Below are 27653 nucleotides of genomic sequence, written 5' to 3'. Positions count from 1 at the left end.
CACTACTTCATGACTGGTACGTAGTATTTTGTGGAGCTTATGAATAGGGAAAATGTGAGAGGGAAGGTTGGATGAGATGGGGTAGTGAATCAAGGGAATTAATTAGGTTGAAGTAAGGACATCAATAAAGAGGTTGAAGAGTGGAAAGGAAGTTTTCAGGACAGTAGTGAGACCAGCAATGTTGTATGGAGGTGGCGGAGCTGAAGCTGCTGCAGTTTTACTGTTACTGTAGATGGAGACCAATGGTCTGCTGTGGTGATAAAGAAAGAAGATACCCCAGCCCTAGTTAAAGCAATACTATTGACTTAGATCCCAAACCAAACTAAACCAAGTATACAGTAAATATAGATTGTTCTACATACATATCAGGAGCCACAAACACTGTGTGTAACACTAAATGTAATGTCATATTCTGCATAAGGGAAACTATGACCACTGTGACCTACCTCAAAGCCCCTTTATGTTTGATTGTATGAAGCATAACAATTTCAACAGTTTATATTTAGTTTTTTTTAATAGCACATTAGAACATTTCCAAATAATTGTCATGATGACAGCATGTCCATATATCTGAAGAGCCCTATATTCCTTGTAAATAGGACTTTATTTTTTTTCCTATTATAGCATTAAATATCATAAACCATGCAAAGTATCTTTCCAGTCACCAACTTCCTGTGCTCGTCTAAATATTATTTCACAATCCCACATAAAAAGTAAATGGATGTCAATGATACTTTGTCATTATTATCTCAGGCATCATCTCTTGCAGTGTGATATCAATTACATTTATGTTGCTAAGCAAAAATACTCTCATTCCAAAACAACCTTTTGAAACTATTAAATTTTAATATTACTATATAATGACAACGAAGAAGGGACAAGGGGGCCATGTTTCTACTGTGGTCAGCTGGGCCATTTCTTACTTAACTGCCCGTTAAAAGGCCAGACCCCTCTGTAATTTTGGGTGAACCTTGGGGCCCGGATCTTAGATGTTTTCCCAACCATCGTTCCTGTTTCCCAGTAACCCTGACCCACAAGAATTAACCCCGTGGCACTTATGCCCTGTTGGATTCAGGGGCCAAACAAAATCTGATCTGCTCCTCACTGGCGAACCTTCTTTATATTCCCTCCACGCCCCTGTGTAACACACTCACTGTCCTAGCCCTCGATGGTTGTTCCCATCACCCACTGCACAGTACCAGTCTCTTTGCATTTCTCAGGAAATCACTCAGAAGTCATCTCTTTCTTGATTGTTAAAAGCTCCCGTGCCACTTACTGTCTTGGGTCTCCTATGGCTACAGCTACACAATCCCCACATAGATGGGGGGTCAAGAAGAGGTTTCTGGTATGGAGTGCTTTATGTCTGTCGTCATGTTTCCATTCTGCTTGAAGACTGCTTCAAACTCTTGAACATCCCAGGTGAGTACCATAATCTCTGGAAAGTTTTTAGCAAGTTTCGCACAGTCTTGCTACCGCCCAAGCCGCTTTACCACCCCCCACCCCACCCCGTCTACCTTGATAACATTTTGATTTTCTCCCGCACCCTGAAGAACCACCGATCCCATGTCTGTCAGGTTCTTCAAAGGCTCATGGAAAATAAGCTTTACGTCAAGGCAGAGAAATGCAAATTTCTCCACGACCCCACCTCTTTTCTTGGGTTCATCATATCACCATCAGGTATTCAGATGGACTCAGCTAAAGTAAAGGCAGTCACCGATTGGCCGGTACCATCCTCAAGACGGGAATTTTAACGGTTTTTGGGTTTCGCCAACTTTTACAGACATTTTATCTTTCATCTTTAGCTTTAGTAGAAGAGATTAGGCATTAGGAAATGTATACATACAATTAGGAGTGATGGATTAGTGAGCTGATCTGAGTCTTATTTGACAAGTGGTCGAATGCTGTATGCACACTAAGGAGAGAACAGTAAATGCTTAACCCATACAGTAAAGGTGATCTGGTGGCTCTGCAATGCTGCGGTGGGCTTTTGTTTTTGTAGAAACTTTGTGTATTTTTGTGTATATTTACTTTTTGTGTTTGTGTGTGTCCTGGCTAAATGTCATATCTAGTTTCACATACAGGAAACTGTGACCACTATCTACATCAGAGCCAACACTATTTATGTCCTGCTGTATAAACCATAAGAATTTTGACAACAAATTTTAGGAGTGTTCGATGGTTTACAGCTTGAAAGATATCGATCTACCAAGCCTCCGAGTCTGAAAATTAATTAACAATAACTTTTAGGTTTTTATGCCATGAGAGTTAACTGTTTACACTGTAAGATTCTTCAACATACATCACAAGAATAAATTCTTTATTTATTTAAATTTCATAGGTTTTTTTAGGGTTTCGCCAACTTTTACAGACATTTTATCTTTAATCTTTAGCTTTAGTAGAAGATTTTCACAGGTGTTCAGCTTGATTCTCCTTAATCTTTTGTTGTGCAAACCACAATTTCATTGGTTATAAATAGTCTCTCAGTTTAGTTTCCTTTGTCTGGCATCTGTCGTATTAACTTCAGTTAAAGTAAATGGGTGTTATGTTTCAATGTTCTTGGTGTCATGCCACTTCCCTAGCTTCTGGTTTGTGTTGTTCTTGGTTTAGTTTTGTTCCTAGTTTGTCATGTTATCTCCTAGTCTGTGTTTAGTTCATGTTTAGCCTGTTGTGTTTAGTTTATGCTTAGCCTGTCCTAGTGTAACTCCCTGTCCTAGTGTAACTCCCTGTCCTAGTGTAACTCCTTGTCTTTAGTTATTGTACAGTTTAGATCCTGTTTTGCTTAGCCTTTGGTTTCTCTTGGAACCCGTGTTGCTATCCCTTATTTACTTTATGTAAGTGTTTGTTCTGTCTTCCTTTATTAAAAGACCTTTTTCCACCTGATCACCTCTGTCGCTATACGTTTCTCAAAGCCCACACACAGCACCCGTTACATAAGGCCTGGCACATTCGCATTTGTTTACTCAGAGTAGCATAGATCCAAGGCAGATCCAAACCTGTGTGTGAGATGTGCCTGTTCATGTAAAAATAGCAACAAAAAAAATTCTGTCCCTCAGTTCCAGGTTCACCTCTTCATCCTTCTGCCTTTTGTCTTAGTGGTTACTGTCTCACACAGTCTGTCTGTCTGTTTTAAAGTCTGTTTGCAGCATTTGCAGACCCAGTGACCATCATCCCTGCATTCAGCAATGGAGTTCCTTGACTCTCAGCACAGTTCTTGGTGAAGCGTGTCCAGATGTCAGAGATCCATGTTACATCTGAGATTAATGGCTTGTCTTTTTTTTTTTTTTAAGATTTAATTTTTTCCAGATAATTTCCAGTATTCATTTTCAGATTTTCAAAAACTTCCAGATTTTCTCGTACTGTATGTTGATATGCCAGAAACACTTAGCTGTGATTTATGCTCACATTAGGTGTCGCATTATTTTAACTAAGCAATAAACTTAGATTAAAATATGCTTAGCATCTCTTGGGTGCTTGAGTAAAAAAAAAATTAAAATTAAAAACGTAAAGTTTTCGCATAAAGGCGTCACACTTGAGGGTCTACTACACAGTTTCTGCAGCCATGAACAAACTCTTGCTGACTTTCGCGAAAAGGAAACTGTAGCCACATGCCTTTCTCAGAGCTCATAGTCCTGCTTTATTTCAGGCTGCATGAGGCAGAATGATCACAAGAGGAATGAGTTCATAAATCCTGCATTGTCTACAATGGTGAGAAAGAAGATTTACTTTATCAGTGTAAAATATTTCTTGATTTATATGTCAATAAGTATTAATTCAATCTTTATTATGTTGCTACTGTGTTAAAATACTCAATTGTATGAATTTGTAAAACAAACCACATTATCTGTAATTATTGAATCACCTAAATCATTATTTATGCAAAACATGCTTATCATATCTTTATTTCTGCACTTAAAGAAGCTTTAAACAATTTCTATATCACATGTAGACAACAGTAAGAAGCCGGTTTACCTGCCCTGGTTGCATACTTCTATTAATTCCTTTAGGTAATGTACTTCTGTCTTTTTTTCATTAAGGTAAAAATGAGCATACTAAGAATTATGAGCATATATCTTTTTGTATAAATAAAAAGATTACAACCATGCCTGAGCCCATCAATTTGAAATATTTGATTTAAGCAGTTGCTGTGTTTTAACTTGTAGAAAAACATTAGTATATATATTTTTTAGTCGTGAGTTTACAGAACTGCACTGAAGTCAATCAGACAGAACCCATCAGGGACCATCAGATCCATCAGGGACAGTCAACCACCATCAACTGTCATTACAACAAAAACAGAAGCCAATATCTTTCAGTAAAGTTGAGAACAAAGAACAGAGTCTGTGAATACCGCTATTTTAATAAATCCTGGACTAAAAGTTTCTGTAATGACAACATCAGATTAATATGGATTCCGGAAACAGAAGAAATATCATTTCAGCTCATAAATCTTCAGATAAATAATTCTGGCATGTACACATGTATTGTGGAAAACTACCTTCCACCTCCTACAAGGTGTTTGGGACAGAAGAGGATATTCATTCATGTAAAAGGTACGTGTGCAGCACAATAATCCCTAAACTGGGAAACCTGTTAAATTCCACAAGCCTTGATTATTTCACAAATAATAAGGCAATATTGTATCTCATTACAGGCTTATGTTAAAGGCAAATGTTTTCACATCTACTCACAGATCTGGCAATAACCCAGTATGAGCCAATAAACATCTAAGTTAGACCATATCTAGTTGTTTAGAAATGCTACTCACGATTTTCCAATATGGGCAAGATCTGGCATAGTATTTTACTTCCTGAAAAAGAGATACATTTTTAAGATCCTTACCATTGAGAATTGATCAAGTATCTTTCTTTGTTCCATGGGATCTCTGCTGGAGGAAAAGCTAATTAATCTGATTATTCTAAAGTCAGAATAAATAAACTTGTTCTTTGTGAAATATATATATTTTTTATTATTCATAAACAACCATACTCCACTGTCATCAAATGGTCCTTGGAAACTCATAGGCATTATAATTGGATTAAAATGTAGTTACAGTATGTGAGTGAAAGTGGCACACGTGAAGAGTAGGATGTGATGACTTTTTTTTGTTTGTTTGTACAACATGTTAAATGCCTTTAAGATGCAATGCAACTTTTTTTTCTATGACAATAACATTAAACTGAAATCTGGTCAGCCAAAACATAATTAGCTTGTGTAACCAGTAACATTATGTAGAAGACAGAGGTCCAAAAGGACATCTGGTAAGGATGTTAAAGCCTTAAATTCCTAATATTTATAAAAAAAAATTATAACTACATAATTTTGTATAAAATAATTTGGAGTAATTATAACTACCAAATATTATGCTTTAAGGTGAATATATTCTATATTGTTCTATATTTCTTCATACATTCTTCAAATATTTTCTATATTGTGTATTTTGGTTGTACAGGTTTTTTTTTTTTTTACTTTAGTTTTTATATATATATTTTTTTTTCTAGTTTTATTTACCATATATTTTAATTTTCATATTCATTTCCTTTACTATTCATAGTCTTTTATAATAGGTCATGAGCAGTTGTATAAGCATTTTACTGCATATCGTACTGTGTATGTGACAAATAAAATTTGAATTTGAATTTGATTTGAATTTGAATAAGTGAATGATTGTTCTTTTACACGCACATCATTGCATCAACATGTCAATGAAATCCACTGACTACATCAAAGTCCACTGACTACATCGACTTGACTATCGTACTGTAAATGATGCTATTATTTAATATAGACTGTGTATGTAGGCAAGAGATATTTCCTATAACAATTTTCTTTCTATTGTCTTTCTGCAGCACCTCTACTTGTATCTCTGTCATGTGTGAAACGGCCTGATGGAGTTCCCACAATGCTTTGTGTTGCCGAGGGCTTTTACCCTGCTGATCTACAGCAGGCCTGGCTCAGAGATGGAGAATATATCAGCTGCCCAAACATTTCACTTACACCTATATATAAGGAAAACCTCAACTCTGATGTCAGAAGGACCTACAGCAAAAACTTAAATGGGATTTATAGTGTCACATCGTACCTCCATGTGTCTTCAAGCATAACAGTGTACTACTGCTGGGTCAATCACTCAAGCCTGAGCCAACCCATCGTGGTTAACATCTCCTTGACTGAGTGTACTGAGGGAACAGAGTCATCACCTGGTATGAATTATTTATCTAAACGTAATTAAATATGGTTATTTGTCTATCATTAACTGTTCATTAGTTTAATAAACAACACCTACCTGTACTCTTGTCTCAATTCTGTTTTTTAATTAATGCAGAAAAATGACTCTAAAATACTTTTACTATTTATATGTTTACAGGTTTATCTGTGCGTTATATGGTTGTCGGGATCCTCTTTGGGTTATTGATAGTCACTGCTTTGTTCATTGAAGTCTTTTATCAACATCTCAGTAAGTTTTATACTTACTCGTGTGTGTGCACTCTAAAAAATGATTCTGTGAACTTGTAAATTTCACAGTTATAAAAAAGTTATGTTGCCTTAATAAAATCTCTAAAAGTCACATACATGATTGTTTGAGTTAGACAAATCAAAATAAATGCCTAAAAAAACAATTATTCATTTTGTCTTAAATTTACACTATAATTTAAGTTTACTTCACTAGTAAAAATCAGTATTTGACTAACTGAATTATATTTTTAACATGCACTTAATATTTTTTGATACATTTCAATCAAAATATCTGTTAATGGAGTAATTGTACTGATTAGTTTCAAGAACTACAATTATAAATTATTTCAACTCAATATTCTTTATTTTTAACAACAAAAACTTAAATAATTGAGTAAATTGCCCTGTGCAAGTGCTCATGGGAAGTCTGGTGTAACATCAGAGACAAGAAGGCTGTGAGAATGGACATGAAGCACCTGGAACATTCTGGAACATTCCTTACAAATCCTGGTGAGTAAACAGCTAACACAAGTTACTGTAATAATGACTCTGTTTGCCTGCACACACAACTTTATAGTGTGTGAGTTACTGTTCTGAATCCTGTCACAGCCGAGCTCCAGAGCTAACGATAGCTAGCAACAGGCCAGTCCTGGGGTTCAGTGTGATTTAGCTTGTTTGTTCCAACCACCAAACTGCTTAGCTAAAGCGCGTTTAATACAGACACTTAAAATCTGGTGTAAAAGGAGAGATTTAACACCGAGCAGCAGCGCGTGCATGTCCGGGTTTTTTCCGGGTTTCTCGGTGTAACCGGCCGCGGTTGTGCCGCAATATTTGAATTTCTCCCGCCAAATGCGGTGATTTTGCGCAGCCTACCGCCACTGTGGCGAGGATATAAAACTAACATGTTCAAATAATTAACGCATGTGTACCGGTCCACCTCACACACTGAACCGCGAGTCTGCTCGGTCACTCCGACACTTTAAGGAGGAAACACAGAACAAATCCGGTTTAAACAGCAGAAATGAGGTGCAGTGTCCGGACTCTGGTACTGTTTTATCCGTTACTGTATATGAGTATTTTTAACATGATTAAACACTGAGCACGCAGCAGCAGATGTTATAAAATAAATGTGCTAAGTACTGTACTAGTAACTAAAGCTATGAAATATAAAGATTTAGTGAAAATACAACATCTCAGAATTAGAATTGGGAGAAAGTGAAAACATTATGTATGTTCTGATATGTAAGTAAAAGAACCTAAAACTGATTGATTTTGTGTGTGTGTTTGTGTGAAACATGTTATATATTTTCTATATCTCTTTCACAGCACCAACACCACTAATGAAGAGAAGTTGAATAGAGATAAAACAGGAGGTAAATGTCAACTTTTTTAAATGTTACAGAAGTATTAAATGTGTAACCATTGAATCAAAGATAGAAATAGACTATTAGTCCAAAAAGTATGTATTTGAACGGAAGTACTATTTTACCAGTCTGGTAGACTTTACAGTAACAGTCACACTTGTACTTACTTGTATACTATTGTTCCTTTTTTAGGTGCCAGCTTATGGGATGGCGGTGTAAGCTCTGCACATTTGTCGTATCATCAAAAGGAATTTCGATCATTACCGAGTGAAGCATGGTCCTGTTGGTCATGGATATTTAGTGACCTGTCTTCATTTAGACTGTCATTGCTTCTTTAAGACCTGACAAGGTCTGCACACACATTTGTATGGATCCCACAGTTTGCAGGAAACTGAAGTGTGAAGGTGTGCAATCTTTCAGATGTAAAATGTGACTCATTAGATTCTAATACAAAAGTCTACTTTCCATGTGTTAACTGTATAATACTTGTGGCAGGAGTATTGTTTCTGAAACTGTTTACTAATAACATAAATTCAGCTCTTTGTTTATGATCTTGTTACATGTCATTTGCAAAGTAAACCAGGTTGAGTTTAGACTTCATGTCTTGTCCAATTTGGCAAATAAATGTTTAATGAAAATGAAAATGTGTGTATTGTTTCTTTCATTCAGTTAAAATATTTAGTAAATGTAGCACATTTGTTTATTAAATAATAGTATAATTTTCAGTATCTTCTTCCTTCCATTTCAATTATATCTACTCAATTATTTTACTCATTTTCACTTTTCATTAACTTCTAATTTTCATTACATTTACTCAATTTTGTACATCATTGTACTAAATATAGTTATTCAAGTCTACTTAATTTTTTTACTGACTTTTACTCAATTCATGAAGTATATTTTACATGATTTTTATATTTTTTTATATTTACTCAATATTTTTAAGTGTAAAAATGTTTCACCAAAAAAATTGAGTACAGCACAGTTTTATTTTTTAGAGTGTGTGTGTCTGTCTTTTCATTAAAGTTTTGCATGGGGCAAGATTTGATTAAGTCATTACACTCTGAACGAACATCTGCCTTTCAGCTGCACGCCATCTCTGGTCTACTGCTGATGCCACTGTTACAACTGAACCTGTCTCACACCCTCAGGTCCATCAACAACATGAATTGAAGCAAATGCATCCGCTACAAGAATAAAAAATTTTTTATTAAAAGTGTCATAAGGATCATGTAACAGCTCATGTTTTTACACTTTCTGGCCGGCAATAAACATTGTTACCAAGGCACATTACAGGACCATATTATAAATATTCTTCTGTTTAAGACACATGTCAAATCACTGACAAAGTTTGACCTTTGAAGTACACATATGAATTTATTTAAAATAAATATATTTTCTAAATCGACATGGAAGATATTTTGAGGAATTGTGTTTTGTTTGTTTTTGATATGTGTTTTGTCAGTTTTAAATAACTTGTACATAAAAAACAGCAAGCACTGCTACTTAGCTATCTCTCTCTCTTTAAGGCAAATGTAGTAAAACATATAAGAACATCACTTTGAGTCATATAACTTTGTTGTGTTTATAGGCAAGGCTCCTACAGCTTTTCACAACTTGCCAACAAAGATGGCGCTGGCATAAGTAGTGCCCATATGTAGTGAGGTTCATATGAGAACAATGTATACACACTGAATTAGTGTGGAAGTGCCCAGGTTTCCAAAATGTTTTAATAAACAAACAAATAAACAAACAAACAAAACACATCAAGATGAGACACAGAAAAAATACTGTATTTTATCTGAAAAAAAAAACAGACAGATGATCTTTTTGAGTTTTGAGTCAGCTAACATTAGCAAACTTTACATTTATGCAACAATTTCTTAAATAATGAGCAACTTCTAAATGCTTGTCCTTTCATTAGCTAGTCCTAAACAAAGATTTTATAATAATCTGTGCATGTGTATGATGTACAGCCACCTTTGTAGACTGTTACTGGGCATTTTACCACTCATATAGTTTATATACTGTATGTCACTGAAGAAACCATTTTCACCAGCGCAGAGACACTCACATGAAGGTAAAACATGAAAATGATGAACTGCATTATAAAGGTTTTTTTCTTCTGTTAACTTTTGCTGATGTTCCAATACGCTGTAATGAAACACTGTAATAAAATTCTGTGGCTGTGTTTCCTTTATTCTGAAATACAGTATCCATGAAAAGTTTGGACACAGCTTCTAATTCCATGGTCTGTTTTTTCTTTCTTTCTACATTGTAAAACATCATCTCCTTCGAACAGTTGATTTTGAGATGTGCCTGCTACTTATGTTCTTTAAAGCCTTCAAAACATCTCTAATCTGAGGAACTGAAAAATTGTGATTTCTGAGGCTGGAAAATGAACGTATCCTCTTAAGCAGAGGATAGTTTTGGTCTTTTTTTTCCTGGGATGGTCTTCATGAGGGTCAGTTTTATCACGGGGCTTAAAAAGTTTTGCAAACGCAATTGACAATACTGTTCTTACAAGAACTATTTCAGAACAGCTGACCCTAATGTCTTAAAATAACAATTCACTGTTGTTGTTACACATGATACATGTATGTAATGATACATAATTACATATGTGTTATTTCATAGTTTTAAAATCTCCAGTATTGTTCTTAAATGTAGAAAAGATCACCTCACCCAAACAAACGAACATTGAATTAGAAGCAGTGTGCAAACATTTAACTTTTATTTTAATATTTAAAAATATTTTCTTGATTTTATTTATTTGATTTGTATATAAACTATAAAAATTTAATAATGCAAAATTATATTTTTTAATGATGGTTTAAAGTGAACATTTTTGAAATACACAATCTAATAGTAATATGATACTACATAATATATTTCTTTGGTGTAAAAACATAATAAAAATCATCTGATCATAACGCATCTAAAGATTACAAATATACAACCTCAGAGGAACAACAACATACAACTTTTTTCCACAGTGCCATTATTTATTTAACAAAAATGGAGCCCAAAACAAAAAAAAACATTTAGGCAATATTATGTCATTTAAAAACTTGTAGATCCACTTTTAGCAACAATAACTTGAAGAAGTCGTTTCATGTATAAGTCTCTCACAGCGTGTTGGTCCATTATTCTGTACAACATTGCTTAAGTCCTTTGGGCATTTACATATGCACAGCTCTGTTAAGGTCCTCCCACATCATTTCAATTATTTAGGTGCAGTTTTTCGAAAATTCAAAAGTGCTTAATGTTCTCTTTAGACAGAAGTGGCTTTTTACAACGTCTGTTTCCAGTAAGTTTTTTCTACTGCAGGGGATATTGTGAGTGCTCAAAGATCCCAGCTTTTGCCTGCAAATGTAGATATGCTGTAAGGAACCTAACAAACACTAGTGTTTATGTTTAACAGAACACCATTTAATTTATTTTTATTTTTACTGCTTTAAGAAGTTCTGTCTGAGGTTTCTTTAATTTTAAGTTCATGTTAAATTAAAAAAAAAATTTTATGAGAAATTTATGAGAGGGTTGTGTTTGTTTTGTTCTTTTATATTTAGCCTGGCAGCGCACGCTTAAAGGGCTGCGTGCCGCTCTCTCTCTATCGCCGGCATCTTAAAAATACAGAGGCTGGGCCTTTGCCTTTGCTTGCTACGCGCTGTTCTTTGTCTTGTTTTGTCTTTAGCCCTGATACCTTACCAGCAGTGGCGGCTGGTGAAAATTTTTCCTGGTGGGGCTGATGTGACAAAATATTTCTTTGCTTAGTCCAATATAAGAATTAAAATCAACAGTCAGACGATGATTACAATTAACAGTAATGATTTAATCTCCTCCTCAAAATCACCAGTTTCACAGATAAAGTAAATGAACAAATTTCCATTGTATAATACGCCATGCATGCTTAAGGGAGTATCAAATACAATAATCAACATCAAAGGGTATGATCAGCTGGATCACCTTTCAAGCAAAGTTGCATCTCAAAGTGGTTCACACAAAGAAAAACAGTTTTAAAAATGCAATTTAACACAACAGTCTAAAACGGGTATATTAATAAGGATCTCACCGAATTTGGTGGAAACTGCTCTTCGCTCGTTAAGTTCGCCATCATTACTCTGATTGACCGCGCCTCTCTCTGATTGGCCGCGCCTCAAAAGAAAAAAAACTTAAATCTCGCGGTATTTTCTGCGGCTTGGGGCAGAATTTTCAGCGCCCCAAGACCATAAAATTCTGAGAACCTGATTGGCCGCATATTTATTAATTTACCCTAGCAACAGCTACATGACTGGCTATTTGGCTGCACTCAGGGGCGCTTTTTCTCAGCGCCCCATGACAGAAACGATACAAGTCTGTCTGTGGAAATTCACTGGTGAATGAATGTCACTAGGTGGGAAATGTTGTATATGTTATTCATATCGCATGTAGACACATACTGGTGGGTAAACCGAATTTAAAAACTTAATTTGTAAAAAATATATTTTACATTTTTAGCCCCTCTTATCAGGGAGGGCGGTGCCCCAGCGCCCCCTATGGGCCGGCCGCCACTGCTTACCAGTGCTACTTAATGATTGCACAAAGTGCGGAGGTATCAAGACCCTTAAATAGACACGCCGCCAGGTGTGATGTATCCAGGCTGATTGCCCTGCGGCAGTGTTGCCTGGCAACTGCGTGTATAAATGGCCAGAAAGAAGTCCCATTCTGGACAATGCAGAGTATTTAAATGCGGAGACCCGCGTGAGACCCGTGTCGTTACAGACAGTGTATACTTTATTTTATACTGCTGAACCAATTCATTAACTGATTTTTTCGTTCAAAATGTTATTTTTTCTAGAATTTCTTTTTAGCAACATGGCTCAGGTTTGGTATATTTGGGCATTGCAGTGTTAAAGTGAAATGACAGATGCTTGTGACTGTATTTATTCCAGTTGATTCAAATGACATTTGAAATATTTACCCAAACAAATAAATTAAATAGGGAATACATTGCTCACAAATTAAAACCAATTAAATGCTCTCCAGCAGCTCGCTCATGTACTGTAACACAGCAGAGGCGTAGCACAGAACTCTGGGCCCTATGCATAAGTGCTCTCATTGGTTCCCTTCCTTTTCTTTATCCATATTTCTCACATTTTATTTCAGAATTACAATTCTACAATGTCAATTTCAACAGAATAATGTGAAAATTATGTCACTCCATTTGAAGAAAAAAAATGTGGTTAAGCCTTTTACCGGTGCGTTCTGGCCACAATATACCTAAGTATTGAGGGCATGTGGGAAGTTGACATGACTTCAAAATAAAAGCTGTTTTTATTTTCTGACTAGTAAGAAAGGCTGGAGCTCAGTGAATTTGCTCGCATCTTTTACAGACCATGGTTTTGAATATAAAAGCATGAGAAATTAGAAGTGTGACACATGGGAGTGACTGTGTGAGTCTCACGGACTCCGTGAAAGAGTTAGCAGCTTCGACAGTGAATTGCGTGATATGGGGCCTGTGACCCAGAAAAGCTTTGTCTAGCAATGCCTCTGCTTCTAACCATAAACCAGAGCAGCTGAGAAAATGCTATGTGGGTGTCCACTGCAGATCTGTTGTGTGAGTCAGCATGAGCAAAGATAACATCACAGAGTGAAAGCTAACAGGTTAAGCTAGCAAGAAGCAGTTGTAGTGAGCAAGTCAAATCCAACACTGACAGAAAATGGACTGACAAGTAGAAGAAATAGTAGAGAAATTGATTTTATGATTTATATTATATAATATTTGTATTATATACGCTATATGACTCGAAAATTTGATTTAATAAAATAATTTTATTGTTATACCCAGCAGGTATTGAGTGTTCTTTTACAGATTTCTTTACAGTTTAGGCTGTGCATTTTACAGTTGTTGGGATCCTCATTGTCTTATTAACTGGCACTGCTTTGTTCTTTGGTGTTTACAGTAATGTGTGACGGGGCTAAAGCATGGTAGCAGATAAACTATTTATTTAGCAGGTAACTAGCGTCACCATCTCTGCTCGTCTTACTGACTACGGGAATCACTACACTGAGTTAGGGAGGGAGGAAAATCACAACTCAGCTTTATTATACATGTGATACCGGTTCCAAGTTAACAATGGTTGGTCTGAATTAGTAAACTAAGTGTTCATACATGAACAGGACAAATAAAAGTGTTGGTACCGTGCACATCTCGTCACAAAGAAATCCGGGGTTTTACAAAATCCCGCTGATGCAAAACGCTTCTCTCGTTTCCTCCTCTTTCTCTCCTGCAGAATACTTCCGCCTCAACCAATGGGTGCTGCGATAGGAATACGCCCCCTTGTGGTGATGTTGGGTAATGCTTTGCAGACTCATATCTTCCAGCCGTTACAAATGCCTCAGCAAGTTTGTGTTTCTGTATACAATAGATAATCAAGATTACTGTATAAACTAATGCATGTTGTTACTGTACCTTACAGCTGCACTCCATCGTCTACCGACATCAGCTGCTGATGGGATTGTTACATCTGAACTTGTTTCACCTTCTCGGGTCTTGTCCATCAACCACCAGAGGTCGCAATATCCCAATTCCTCGGGCAGCCTTTGCCAAACTATTCTAGGTTTATGTATGTGCAGTATTTATGCTACAGTATGTTAACCAAATTATGAGCCTTTTGCTAATTTTCTACACTGAATCTGACCACCCTCTTAGTTTATTCATACTTTTTAACCTGGTTATACCGTGTCTTCTTGTGGTTTGGTTTAGTTTGGTGTGATTTTAAGTTTGTGTGCCTAGACATTATAATAAATCGCCTTTGAACATGAGAGAAACACTCTCCTTCTGTGTCCAATCTGTGCAATCTCGCTTCCTACTGTCAATATAATGGAGTTATAGTTTGGAATCTAAAGTCAGCTATTAACTGGGTTTACACTCACACTAACCTCAGGTCACTCGGTAATACAATAAAACCATTACCTTGACAAACCAAATGGTAGTTTTAACTGAAGAGTTACTTCACACAGCAAGCATGTGTGGGTAGTGCACAATCTAGAGTAGGGGTCGGGAACCTTTGGCTTGCGAGCCAGATTTGGCTTTTTTGATGTTCGCAGACAAACCTTTAATTAAAAAAAAAAAATAACGTTACAAATATAAAACATTCATAAGTTCATTACCCATCCACACGAGTGTGCAGTGGACAGCGCCGACCTGAGTTATGTCCCTGGTATCTCCATCTGAGATTTTGAGCGACAAGCTGCTGACCTGAAGGCCTCAGACATGTGGGTGATTAACTTCAAGTCACTAAAAGAAAATTTGGAAAGACTTGCACGACAGCAAGCAGAGTTAGTGAGCAAACATAAGTGGGGAGAAATGAAAAAACTTCATCCTGCGGACCAGCTGATTGTCAAAACTTGGAACGCGCTTCTCATCACATACCACACATAGCAGCAGGTGAGTATTGCTGTACTGACATTGTTTGGCTCTATGTATGCATGTGAGTAGTCTGTCTCACATCTAAAGAACATTAAGACCAACCTACGACCACGTTTAAGGATTTAAGTCTCAACGCCTGCAAGAAGCTTAACCTTACCACGTATCAACCAGACTACAAAGCCATCAGCAAAACCATGCAGCACCAGAAGTCGCAATAATGGTAAGAAGTACTTTATTCATCATTGGTTGGCAACAGCATAACAACGTTATTAAAAAGAATTCAGAGTCTTATTGTACTTTAAAAGTGTTGGTCTTGTATAAAATGCACACATTTACTTGTATTTAGTTTTAAACATAATGTATGGCTCTTACAGAATTACATTTAAAAATATGTGGCGTTCATGGCTCTCTCAGCCAAAAAGGTTCCCGACCCCTCATATAGAGCCTTCTGCCATCTGCCTACAATGCATTAAGAATCTTCACCCTTAACACAACGTCCCTCCTTCCACATCAGCATCAAACATCTGTTTTACCACTGAATTTATCATAACCTTGATTTTCTAGTCATGTTGACTGTCACCCCTGCCCATCAGATCTCTCTGTGGCAAGTGAATGAGCTGTATTGTAGGGTGACAGATTTAAATATTTTGTGGAGAACGTTCTTCTGTCGCAAACTTCCTGTGTTCACATGAACTTTACCTTGCAAGTCTACCCCCGCAAGTAAAAAATTAACACCTACCTTATCTCATTATCTTTTTGTCATCTCATGTCATGCAATAATTCCAGGTTTGCTGTAACTCTAAAATTGGTTTCAGAAACAGGTGCTAGAGTTGATATATCTTGATCAGTACAAGCAAGGTAGTTGTTTATAATATTAAGATAATCTTAGAATGGTGTTTGTACTTTAAGTCCTACTTAAAGAATAAATGACTTTTTAGTTAGACTTATTATCCATGTTATTTCCTACCAAAAAACTGCGTCTCAAACTCCTATGTTGTGCAACTTATAAATAGAACTGCTTTGCTTTTGTTTTCTACCAGAATATAAACACACAGAATTGCACATAATTAATTACAACACAGACGGGTCGTTTGGGACTGTCAATCGCAGTCAGCTGTCATTAAAGCACAAACAACAGTCTACATTCTGTTGCACAGATCAAAAGAAAATATTTATTGTTTTTATAAATCTTCCAAAATATATAATGAATTAAAGCATTATTTGAGCTGTAAAAGTAACTAACTGGTGTTCCGAAATTGCCCATAGTGTGTGTGTGTGTGTGTGTGTGTGTGTGCCCTGTGATGGATTGGCACCCTGTTCAGGGTGTATCTTGTCTCCTGGTATAGGCTCCAGGCCCTCCATGACCCTGAAAAACACTCTGAACAATTCACACATTTTCATCCTGTGTAGCATGAGTGAAATGAGTGCTAAATTTATTTAGAAATAATAATTATGCCCATTTAATTGTTAAACTCTTATATTTGAAGTTATTTTGTATTGTTTAAATGCTGCCCTTGGCTTTTAGTTAAAAAACTAATGTTATAATGTTATCATTCATTAAACGTTTTGCCAAACTAGCTAAAAATTGTAATTAAATATGGTTAAAAAGTAACATAGAAACAGTATATTTATAAAATTGCATTTTTAATCAAATCGAGACCCTAAGAGTCGTGATATAATTTTGGGAGGTGATTGGTGATTTACCATAATGTAATGTAATGTAATGTAATGTAATGTAATATAATATAATATAATATAATATAATATAATATAATATAATATAATATAATATAATATAATGATATTTGTGCATTACATAGACATAGTTTCAGTTACAGATTGCGGATAAAAACATTAAGTGCTGTAACTTTCAATGCTCCATTTGGAACCATCTCATTTACTATTGTTTCTTAGTTTTTACTAAATGATGTGCTTTAAAGTAAAGTAAATAACTAAGCAATACTTCTTCATCTGTAACAGTAATGAGACTAGAACTTTTTAATTTAATGAAATTTTAGTTTAAGGCTATAAACATGTATCCCAGGTTTGTTTCTCTTTTTCTTTTGTAAGCCTTTTCAGTATATTTCTCTTTTCAAGATATTATTTACATTTAGTCATTTGGCAGACGCTCTTATCCAGAGCGACTTACATTTTATATTATTATTACATATTATTGGGCCTATCCGCAGATTTACTTTTTTAAAGTGAGGGGAAAATAAGAAAAAAATTTTCAGTAGCTTTAGCATGACATTTTAAAGTATTTGATGGATGATGGATTTTGATACCAACATACATTTTGTTCTAGAATCCAATTTATTTTTTACATTTGGTAACTGCGACACATTAGCTTACGTAATTTGCTGATATGTACTGGCATCAATTCTTCCATGTTCCAAAAAAATGTTTCCTGCGTCGCTCCACCAAAATAATAAACTCATATGTATGAGCCTTTCACCTATATAGTTGTTTGGCATACAACAGACCTTTACACTTTAATGAGGACAGGTAAAGTTTCCTTTGTGCGTGCATTACAGGTCCCAAGAGTTTATAGGTCGTCCACATCTTGCCTTGGCCTTCACAATTTCCTCTACCTGCCATCTCTTAATGACATTTCAGACTGTGGAAACTGCAAAACAAAAGCACTTTGATGTCTTTATATAGCATTCCTCCACTTTATAAGCAACAGTTACAGTACCTTCATTTTCAGCTCCTCAGTCAGCAACTTAGATTAGCTTATGGCTATTGTCAGAACAGGGTTTAATTCCTGTTTTCGGGATTCAAGAATTTTATTTGTCGTCACATACATAGTTGTACATCTACAACACTAGTAAAATGCAATTGCAACAAACTCCAGACTACGCACATTTTCAATAAATAGAAAAGGAGGCTAAAAGAATATGTATGTATAAAATAATAATAAGACTAAGATTACTATGATATAACTTGACCTGAACAATGAGTCCTTAAAATTTAGGTAGTTATAATAATTAGTTTAAACAATTCTGTCAGTTCAGAAATTTAGTCAACAATTTTTATTGTTGCTTTATCCAAGTGTCATCTGAACACGTGCTTTACTGGAAGAGATTAGCCATTAGGAAATATATATATATAAATACATTCGGAAGTGATGGAAACAGTGAGCTGATCTGATGAGTCATATTTTGCTATATATTTTGACAAGTGGTCGAGTGCTGCATGCACACTAAGGAGAGAACAGTAAATGCTTAACCCATACAGTAAAGGTGATCTGGTGGCTCTGCAATGCTGCGGTGGGCTTGTGTTTTTGTAGAAACTTTGTGTACTTCATTTGCCTTTTATCTGTGTTTTGTGTTTGTGTGTGTCCTGGCTAAATGTCATATCTCATTTTACATACAGGAAACTGTGACCACTGTAATCTACATCAGAGCCAACACTATTTATGTCATGCTGTATAAACCATATTTCTAAACCATAAGTTTAGAAATAGGACCAATTAGGAGTGTTGGTTTACAGCCTAAAAGATATTGATTTCTTTTTTTCTTTTTTTTTTTACTTTACCGAGGCTCCCAGCCTGAAAATGAATTAACAAAAACTTATAGGTTTTTATACCATGGGAGTTAACTGTTTACATTATAAGATTCTTCAACATGCACCACAAGAATAAATTCTTAATTTTATCGCCAATTGTTTTTTTTTTTTTTTTTTTATCTACGATATAAAATTTTCACTAAGCAAGAATGTTTAGCCTATTTTACTCCTATAGAGCCTATTTTTTTAAACATCTCATATTATAAAAATGGGCTAGGTTTACAGTTTCTTTTATATAAACTTTAGGTTATTTTTATGATGACGGCCAAATACACAAAGAACGCTCTAGGCTGGGTAAACAGGATTGCATTTTTCTGTACATGATAGAATTAAATAGGGATTGCATGTTAGGTACATCTTCGCATTCACCCACTTCCTTTGCTCTTCTAAACAATTCTAAACACTTCTCAAGTCCACCTCCGCACAAGTTAAAGGTTGTCATCAAACACATTTTTTTCATTTGTTTCATACATATCACATCTTTTGTGGTGTAATATCATTTGTATGTATGTTGCTAGGTAAAATACCATTGAAATAACAATATTTAAAAATAATATATTTAAAACTAGACACCTTCCAGATATAAGTCGATCATAAACTTGGCCTTTGTACATCAGGGCGTAAAATTTACATGACCTGAGAAATAATATTTAATAGATGTCCATGTACCGTAACCACCAACCCCCAATTCATGTTACATCTGAAATTAATGGCTTGTCTTTTTTTTTAAGATTAAATTTTTCTAGATTTTCAAAAACTTCCAGATTTTCTCGTACTTTATGTTGACATGCCAGAAACACTTAGCTGTGATTTATCCTCACATTAGGTGTCACATTATTTTAACTAAGCAATAAACTTAGATTAACATATGCCTAGCATCTCCTGGGCGCTTGAGTAAAAAAAAAATAATAGTAAAATAAAAAACATAGAGTTTTTACACAAATAGGCGTCACACTTGAGGGTCTACTACACAGTTTCTGCAACCATAAACAAACTGTTGCTGACTTGCATTTTGCAAAAAGGAAACTGTAGCCACATGCCTTTCTCAGAGTTCATAGTCCTGCTTTATTTCGGGCTGCATGAGGCAGAATGATCACAAGAGGAATGAGTTCATAAATCCTGCATTGTCTACAATGGTAAGAAAGATGTTTTATTTTATCAGTGTAAAGTATTTCTTGATTTATATGTCAATAAGTATCAATTTGGTCTTTGTGATGTTGCTACTGTGTTAAAATACTTTTGTATGAATTTGTAAAACAAAATACATTATCTGTAATTATTGTATCACCTAAATCATTATTTATTCATGCTTATCATATCTTTAATTCTGCACTTAAAGAAGCTTTAAACAATTTCTATGTCACATGTAGACAACAGTAAGAAGCCGGTATATCTGCCCTGGTTGCATACTTCTATTAATTCCTTTAGGTAATGTACTTCTGTCTTCTTTTCATTAAGGTAAAAATGAGCATACTAAGAATTATATGAGCATGTATATATTTTTTTTGTATAATAGAAAAGATTACAACCATGCCTGAGCCCACCAACTAGAAATATTTGATTTAAGCAGTTGCTGTGTTTTGACTTGTAAAAAAACATTAATATATTTTTTTTCAGTCGTGAGTTTACAGAACTGCACTGAAGTCAGACAGATCAGACAGAACCCATGAGGGACCATCAGATCCATCAGGGACAGTCAACCACCATCAACTGTCATAACAACAAAAACAGAAAGAAACAATCTCTTACAGTAATGTTGAGAACAACAAACAGAGTCTGTGAATACCGCTATTTTAATTAATCCTGGACTAAAAGTTTCTGTAATGACAACATCAGATTAATATGGATTCCGGAAACAGAAGAAATATCATTTCAGCTCATAAATCTTTAGATAAATAATTCTGGCATGTACACATGTATTGTGGAAAACTACTTCCCACCTCCTGCAAGCTGTTTGGGACAGAAGAGGATATTCATTCATGTAACAGGTACGTGTGCAGCACAATAATCCCTAAACTGGGAAACCTGTTAAATTCCACAAGCCTTGATTATTTCACAAATAATAAGGCAATGTTGTATCTCATTACAGGCTTATGTGTGCTATTTTTATTTCTGGATGATTCATAGATAATTTATTTTACAGTATAGCCTGGCTGAGAGATGGAGAATATATCAGCTCCCCAAACATTTCACTTATACCTATATACTGTATAAGGAAAACCTCAACTCTAATGTCACAAGGACCTACAGCAAAAACTTAAATGGGATTTATAGTGTCACATCGTACCTCCCTCTGTCTTTAAGCATAACTGTGTACTACTGCTGGGTCAATCACTCAAGCCTGAGCCAACCCATCGTGGTTAACATCTCCTTGACTGAGTGTACTGAGGGAGCAGAGCCATTAACTGGTATTAATTATTTATCTGAAGTTTATTAAATATGGTTATTTGTCTATCATTAACTGTTCATTAGTTTAATAAATAACACCTACCTGTACTCTTGTCTCAGTTCTGTTTTTTAATTAATGCAGAAAAATGACTCTAAAATACTTTTACTATTTATATGTTTACAGGTTTATCTGTGCGTTATATGGTTGTCGGGATCCTCTTTGGGTTATTGATAGTCACCGCGTTGTTCATTGAAGTCTTTTATCAACTACTCAGTAAGTTTTATACTTACTCGTGTGTGTGTGTCTGTCTTTTCATTAAAGTTTTGCATGGGGCAAGATTTGATTAAGTCATTACACACGAACATCTGCCTTTCAGCTGCACGCCATCTCTGGTCTACTGCTGATGCCACTGTTACAACTGAACCTGTCTCACACCCTCAGGTCCATCAACAACATGAATTGAAGCCAATGCATCCGCTACAAGAATAAATTTTTTTATTAAAAGTGTCATAAGGATCGTGTAACAGCGCATGTTTTTACACTTTCTGGCCGGCAATAAACATTGTTACTGAGGCACATCACAGGGCCATATTATAAATATTCTTCTGTTTAAGACACATGTCAAATCACTGACAAAGTTTGACCTTTGAAGTACACATATGAATTTATTTAAAATAAATATATTTTCTAAATCGACATGGAAGATATTTTGAGGAATTGTGTTTTGTTTGTTTTTGATATGTGTTTTGTCAGTTTTAAATAACTTGTACATAAAAAACAGCAAGCACTGCTACTTAGCTATCTCTCTCTCTTTAAGGCAAATGTAGTAAAACATATAAGAACATCACTTTGAGTCATATAACTTTGTTGTGTTTATAGGCAAGGCTCCTACAGCTTTTCACAACTTGCCAACAAAGATGGCGCTGGCATAAGTAGTGCCCATATGTAGTGAGGTTTATATGAAAATGATGAACTGCATTATAAAGGTTTTTTTCTTCTGTTAACTTTTGCTGATGTTCCAATACGCTGTAATGAAACACTGTAATAAAATTCTGTGGCTGTGTTTCCTTTATTCTGAAATACAGTATCCATCAAAAGTTTGGACACAGCTTCTAATTCCATGGTCTGTTTTTTCTTTCTTTCTACATTGTAAAACATCATCTCCTTCGAACAGTTGATTTTGAGATGTGTCTGCTACTTATGTTCTTTAAAGCCTTCAAAACATCTCTAATCTGAGGAACTGAAAAATTGTGATTTCTGAGGCTGGAAAATGAACGTATCCTCTTAAGCAGAGGATAGTTTTGGTCTTTTTTTTCCTGGGATGGTCTTCATGAGGGTCAGTTTTATCACGGGGCTTAAAAAGTTTTGCAAATGCAATTGACAATACTGTTCTTACAAGAACTATTCCAGAACAGCTGACCCTAATGTCTTAAAATAACAATTCACTGTTGTTGTTACACATGATACATGTATGTAATGATACATAATTACATATGTGTTATTTCATAGTTTTGAAATCTCCAGTATTGTTCTTAAATGTAGAAAAGATCACCCCACCCAAACAAACAAACATTGAATTAGAAGCAGTGTGCAAACATTTAACTTTTATTTTAATATTTAAAAATATTTTCTTGATTGTGCATATCTGTGCTTAAAAATGGTCTCCGTCTATTTACAGAAAACTTAAGATACTGCCTAATGTGTTTTTTTTTAGAGATTTTATTTATTTGATTTGTATATAAACTATAAAAATTTAATAATGCAAAATTATATTTTTTAATGATGGTTTAAAGTGAACATTTTTGAAATGCACAATCTAATAGTAATATGATACTACATAATATATTTCTTTGGTGTAAAAACATAATAAAAATCATCTGATCATAACGCATCTAAAGATTACAAATATACAATCTCAGAGGAACAACAACATACAACTTTTTTCCACAGTGCCATTATTTATTTAACAAAAATTGAGCCCAAAACAAAAAAAAAACATTTAGGCAATATTATGTCATTTAAAAACTTGTAGATCCACTTTTAGCAACAATAACTTGAAGAAGTCGTTTCATGTTTGACTTTATAAGGTCCTCCCACATCATTTCAATTATTTAGGTGCAGTTTTCGAAAATTCAAAAGTGCTTTATGTTCTCTTTAGACAGAAGTGGCTTTTTACTGGTAACTCTTCCTAGCAAACTGTACTTGTTCAGTCCTCTTCTAATTGTGATATCATGAACTTTAACATTTCTCTGAACTTTTTTGTATTTCTCTGAGCATTGTTGAGTCTGACCGTGGGGTAAATGTGCTGGCACATCCACTCATGTCAAGATTAATAATTATTCTCTCCGAATGTTGAACTCCAAACTGTTTGTTAATAGTTTTATAACCCTTTACAGATTGATGTTCAGCAACAACTGCTTGCTTAATTGATTAGCAGCATATAGCTGCAACTTACCCTCTTAAATCCTGTGGAAGCAGTACACTTTTACACATGGCCGTAGTTATTGTGTAACTTGCAGCAGTTAGAGGTGTGAGGTCATCTGGATAGGACTTGAAGGGATGTGGTGTGTGCATGCGTGTGTGTAAATAAGAGTGCCCGCCCTATTAGACAACTCTACTACACTCAAAAGGAAACAATTTAGAACTTTGTAGTAGGCATGTTTTCAATGAAGTTCATGTGCCTTTTTCTAGCTCTTATTTTTCACCGTTATACTAACCACTGGTAAGACTTTTTTTTCTCACTTTTACTTTTAGTTTTTGGTTAAAGTGCTGTTATGCAAAATTGTGTTATGTAATGTATGAATGTACATAAGCTAATGTACAAAATTGCCTTTTATAGACTTTATAGACTTACAATATTCTCAGGTTAGTGACACCATCTTTGTTGGCAACTGTTGCATTAGTTGTATTGGACACACTACCTTTTAAAATGTATAAAAACCTTTACTTTATACAGTATGTGTATTTGTAAATGTCTGCCCTTACTATTTAAGAAATGCACATTAATATGACTGAAACAATTACTTATGACTATGTCTGTCAGTTACCTATGATGTGCCTTATACAACATAGAGTGCTGATTTTAAGTCAACAGTCAATGCACCAAGTATAATAAAAATATAATCGCTTGTTTACAAAAAAAATAAACAAACAAAACTCAGTTAGATAATTTTACATACACAGTGCCAACAGAAGGTTAAAATGTATTTATTTTTTTATTTTTTCCTCATCATTCATATATAATACTTCACAAAAGTAAACAAAATACAAGGCAGCAAGGACAGCCTCATAATTGCTTGTGAATGATGCTACAATTTTGGAACACCTTTCTTTTTTAAGTGTTCTTAATTCATGTTGGCAGAATTGTTCAAGCTCAACCAAGTTGAGTGGGCAGGGTCAGTGCACAGCCATTTTCAGGTCTCCCCAGAGATGATGAGTTGAGACCTGGGCCACTCCAGGACATTTACAGAGATGTTTTGAAGCCACTTTTTATTTGTGTTATGCATTGGGTCACAGTCTTGTTGAACTTAACAGATCTGTCTGTTTTTAAACTTCCATCTCAACCTAAGATCTTGAGGTCTAAGTTCTTATTTTCAGGATAGCTCTTTGTTTTATTTGCATCAGTTTTCCCTCCACAGACTCAGCAAGAACATCACACTACCAGGCAAATCAGATGAGCCTTTTAACTACTCTCTAATGTGGACAATGTTTTTATCAAGCAAGACCAGGTAAGAAGACATGTGACTAGACCAAGCAAGAAGACATTTTTTTTATGTGAAGTCGTTTCTTTGTTTATGGAAACATTTTGTTAATATTTGTTCACATATGGGGCACCAAATGTAACAAAGTTGAATCTCTTTTACTTTTATGAACAGGTAGGGTAACATCAGGTAAATTGGGCCACTTTTTGGTAAATCACTTGGTAAAGCTCCAAAAAAGCACCTAGTGAGACTGATTTGTGTTTTTATTTTTAATATGGTTTTCAACATGGATATGCTGAATTAATTTAATAAATTATTATTGGTTAGGTGCTATAACATTTAAAACATCAGTTGTTGCACATTTTTTAGCTGAGCAGTGTTCAGGTAAAGTGGGCCACCCCTTCAGGTAAAATTAGCCACTCATCAGCTAAAATGAGCCATTTAAAATGCAAAGGAAACCAGTCATTGAAATCAAGCAGAGGACTGCCTGGGCATTTTCAATAGTGGCAGCCTTTGCCCAAGCCCTGCTGAACACCGCAAAGAACTCCATCCTTGACAGCTTCTGCCCAACCATCATCCTTGTCCACTTCCTTCCTTCCTGGTCCCAGTGGTGTTTTAAACTTTTAAAGAGGGCCTTGTTTGCTGGTTGCAATGGATGTGTTGTGTGGGCAGGGTAACACATGATGTGCACGTTGTTGTTCTTCACTAGGTTAATAAACTCCAGGTTATAGACGTGGCTACTGTGGCTGTCAAGGAGGAGAAGGTGGGGCCTGGAGTCATGCTTAGGAAGGGACTGAATGAACATTTGACCCCACTCTAGGAAGAGGTCAGAGGTTATCCAGCCATTGTCTGAACACCTTACGCTGGTGTTCTCCGGGCATCCCTGTAGCCACTCAGAACGTACACGCTTCCCCTTAAAAATAATCATTGTTCGACTATATGTGCCTTCTGCATTGAATGCTGCCAGACAAGTCGTTGTCTCCCCCTTCTCCCTGGCACAAACCTCCACACATGGCGTCTTTGCAGTGTAGATCGCGGCACACCCCATGCTCGTGATAAAAAGTGCACACTCACTTTAATTCCTTTCTTCACTCCCTCCCTGTATTCATCTAAGGCCCCCTTCATCCTCTACTCTTTCCACAGATTGTAGTTTGGCCTTCCTTTTTCTCCCTGTTTTATCGTTGTATCCTTTCCTCTCTGGTCCTTGCTTCTCCTCTCTTTTCTCTCTTTCTGTCTCCTGTCGTTTCCTCTGCATGCCTTTCTCCTCACCTGTTCTCTCACTTCCTGACTCCTCTGCTTGTCTCCTCTCATCCTTTTTCCTCCTCTCACTTCCTTTCTCTTTTCTTCTCCCTCTCTTCTCTCCTCTCGCTTCCTTCTCATTTGCCATACTTAATAAAATAATTAGCACCATTATTACTGTTGGGGGTCATGGTGCGTGTGTATGTTTTTGTGGGTGTGTGTGTGTCTGTGTGTGTGCACGCGTGCATGTGTACATGCAACCTGTGCGGGTGTGTTTCGGTCGGTATGTGAGTGTGTGGGTGTGTGTGTGTGTGTGTATACGCACACATGCACACACACCCTCACAGACACACACTTTCTCTCACACACACACAGACACTCTCTCTCTCTCTCTTTCTCTCTCACACACACACACACAAAAACACTCAAACACATATGTATGTGTGTTTGTGAGTGACACAGATGATGGCCCATTTTAGCTGAAACATGTGGCCCATTTTACCTCAGTGGGTTAAGGTAAATTGGGCCACCAAGAAAAACATCAAATTTTCAAAACATATGTTTATATACCAAACTAACAGCATTATTTCTGATTTATGCCATCAAGAGATATATTATGCATGATATGTTTATGTCCATGTTTGTTTTTTTATAGAGTTATCATCCTTATAATGGGTTAGTTAGATTTGGTATGCCAGACTACTTACCATGCAGCTTTTTGGTGCAGTCTTGAATCAAATCACCTGTTACTTGTCAAGCACAGTTATGAAAACAGTTTGAAATGCTTTGCAGTAATTGGCTCTAAATTCCAGAGACGCTGGGCCTCCTAAACCTTAAATAGCCCATTTTACTTGATGGCCCATTTTACCTGATATCACCCTATACTGTGACATACAAAAATAAGAATTTTTTTTTTATTTGACAAAGTCTAGTTGTAAATATCAAAAGTAAATGCAAATAAATAAAATTATATGAAAAGGTAAAATAAATATAAATAAAAATGCATACTATGAATAATAAATAGAACTTAATGTGGTTGACTCGCAATCATGTACCTGTATTGCTTAAGAGAATTTTTTTGTGTGTGTGCGCGCGTGTGTAACATGGTTGTAATCATTAAAAAATATTATTGAAAATAAAAAAAGATAACTCTTCTTCCCATGATTACCTGAAAATAACAATGATGACTAGGTGTGTAACAATATATCGCAGCAAGATATTTCGCAATGCAAAAATGAGTGGAAAGAGTAATGAAATTTTGTACTCAAGTAAAAGTACTGTTACTTTAGTGAACTTTTACTGAAGTACAAGTAAAGTTACCCTTATGAAAATCTATTTAAGTAAAAGTAAAAAGTAGCTCATTAAAAATTTAGAATAAAAGTTAGAGTTTCTCTTTCTTTTTTTTAACAGCAGGGGTGGAATGGGGGATGGAACACCCTTGCATAATGCAGTGGTTTCCGGGATGCAATTTTTTCCCTTCCCCATTGTATTATTTGTATTACTTTTTATTTTCATTCATATATTTTTCA

At 35.5% G+C, this 27653-nt stretch overlaps 1 protein-coding gene and 2 long non-coding RNA genes across 3 annotated transcripts; all 3 read left to right on the top strand.

Annotated features, from left to right (window-relative positions):
- The first annotated feature begins 3580 nt into the window (after nucleotides 1–3580).
- Nucleotides 3581–10049, top strand: LOC128505473 (uncharacterized). The gene is made up of 5 exons (XM_053475912.1): nucleotides 3581–3705; nucleotides 3947–4004; nucleotides 4188–4550; nucleotides 5847–6200; nucleotides 8844–10049. Exons 1-5 carry the CDS (start codon nucleotides 3649–3651, stop codon nucleotides 8867–8869), a joined length of 858 nt encoding a protein of 285 aa, XP_053331887.1. The 5' UTR covers nucleotides 3581–3648; the 3' UTR covers nucleotides 8870–10049.
- A 9830-nt stretch (nucleotides 10050–19879) lies between these two features.
- LOC128505686 (uncharacterized) lies at nucleotides 19880–20930 on the top strand. Its single transcript, XR_008355605.1, has 3 exons — nucleotides 19880–19931; nucleotides 20166–20223; nucleotides 20413–20930. It is a non-coding gene; the product is annotated as an uncharacterized LOC128505686 (long non-coding RNA).
- A 42-nt stretch (nucleotides 20931–20972) lies between these two features.
- Nucleotides 20973–22089, top strand: LOC128505685 (uncharacterized). Its single transcript, XR_008355604.1, has 3 exons — nucleotides 20973–21203; nucleotides 21368–21457; nucleotides 21561–22089. It is a non-coding gene; the product is annotated as an uncharacterized LOC128505685 (long non-coding RNA).
- Nucleotides 22090–27653: the final 5564 nt, after the last annotated feature.

This window comes from Clarias gariepinus, chromosome 17, assembly GCF_024256425.1.
Source record: "Clarias gariepinus isolate MV-2021 ecotype Netherlands chromosome 17, CGAR_prim_01v2, whole genome shotgun sequence".
In the NCBI taxonomy this organism is placed as follows: Eukaryota; Metazoa; Chordata; class Actinopteri; order Siluriformes; family Clariidae; genus Clarias; species Clarias gariepinus.
The sequence above is the reverse complement of the archived record's forward strand: the minus strand, read 5'-3'. Positions and strand labels throughout refer to the sequence as shown.

What these genes read in the sequence shown, in the direction of transcription:
- LOC128505473 (XM_053475912.1), top strand. Translation starts at nt 3,649, where the DNA reads ATGAGGCAGAATGATCACAAGAGGAATGAGTTCATAAATCCTGCATTG. An exon ending in ACTTCTATTAATTCCTTTAG is followed by an intron (nt 4,005 to 4,187) that starts GTAATGTACTTC and finishes TATATTTTTTAG; the next exon opens with TCGTGAGTTTACAGAACTGC. An exon ending in GATATTCATTCATGTAAAAG is followed by an intron (nt 4,551 to 5,846) that starts GTACGTGTGCAG and finishes GTCTTTCTGCAG; the next exon opens with CACCTCTACTTGTATCTCTG.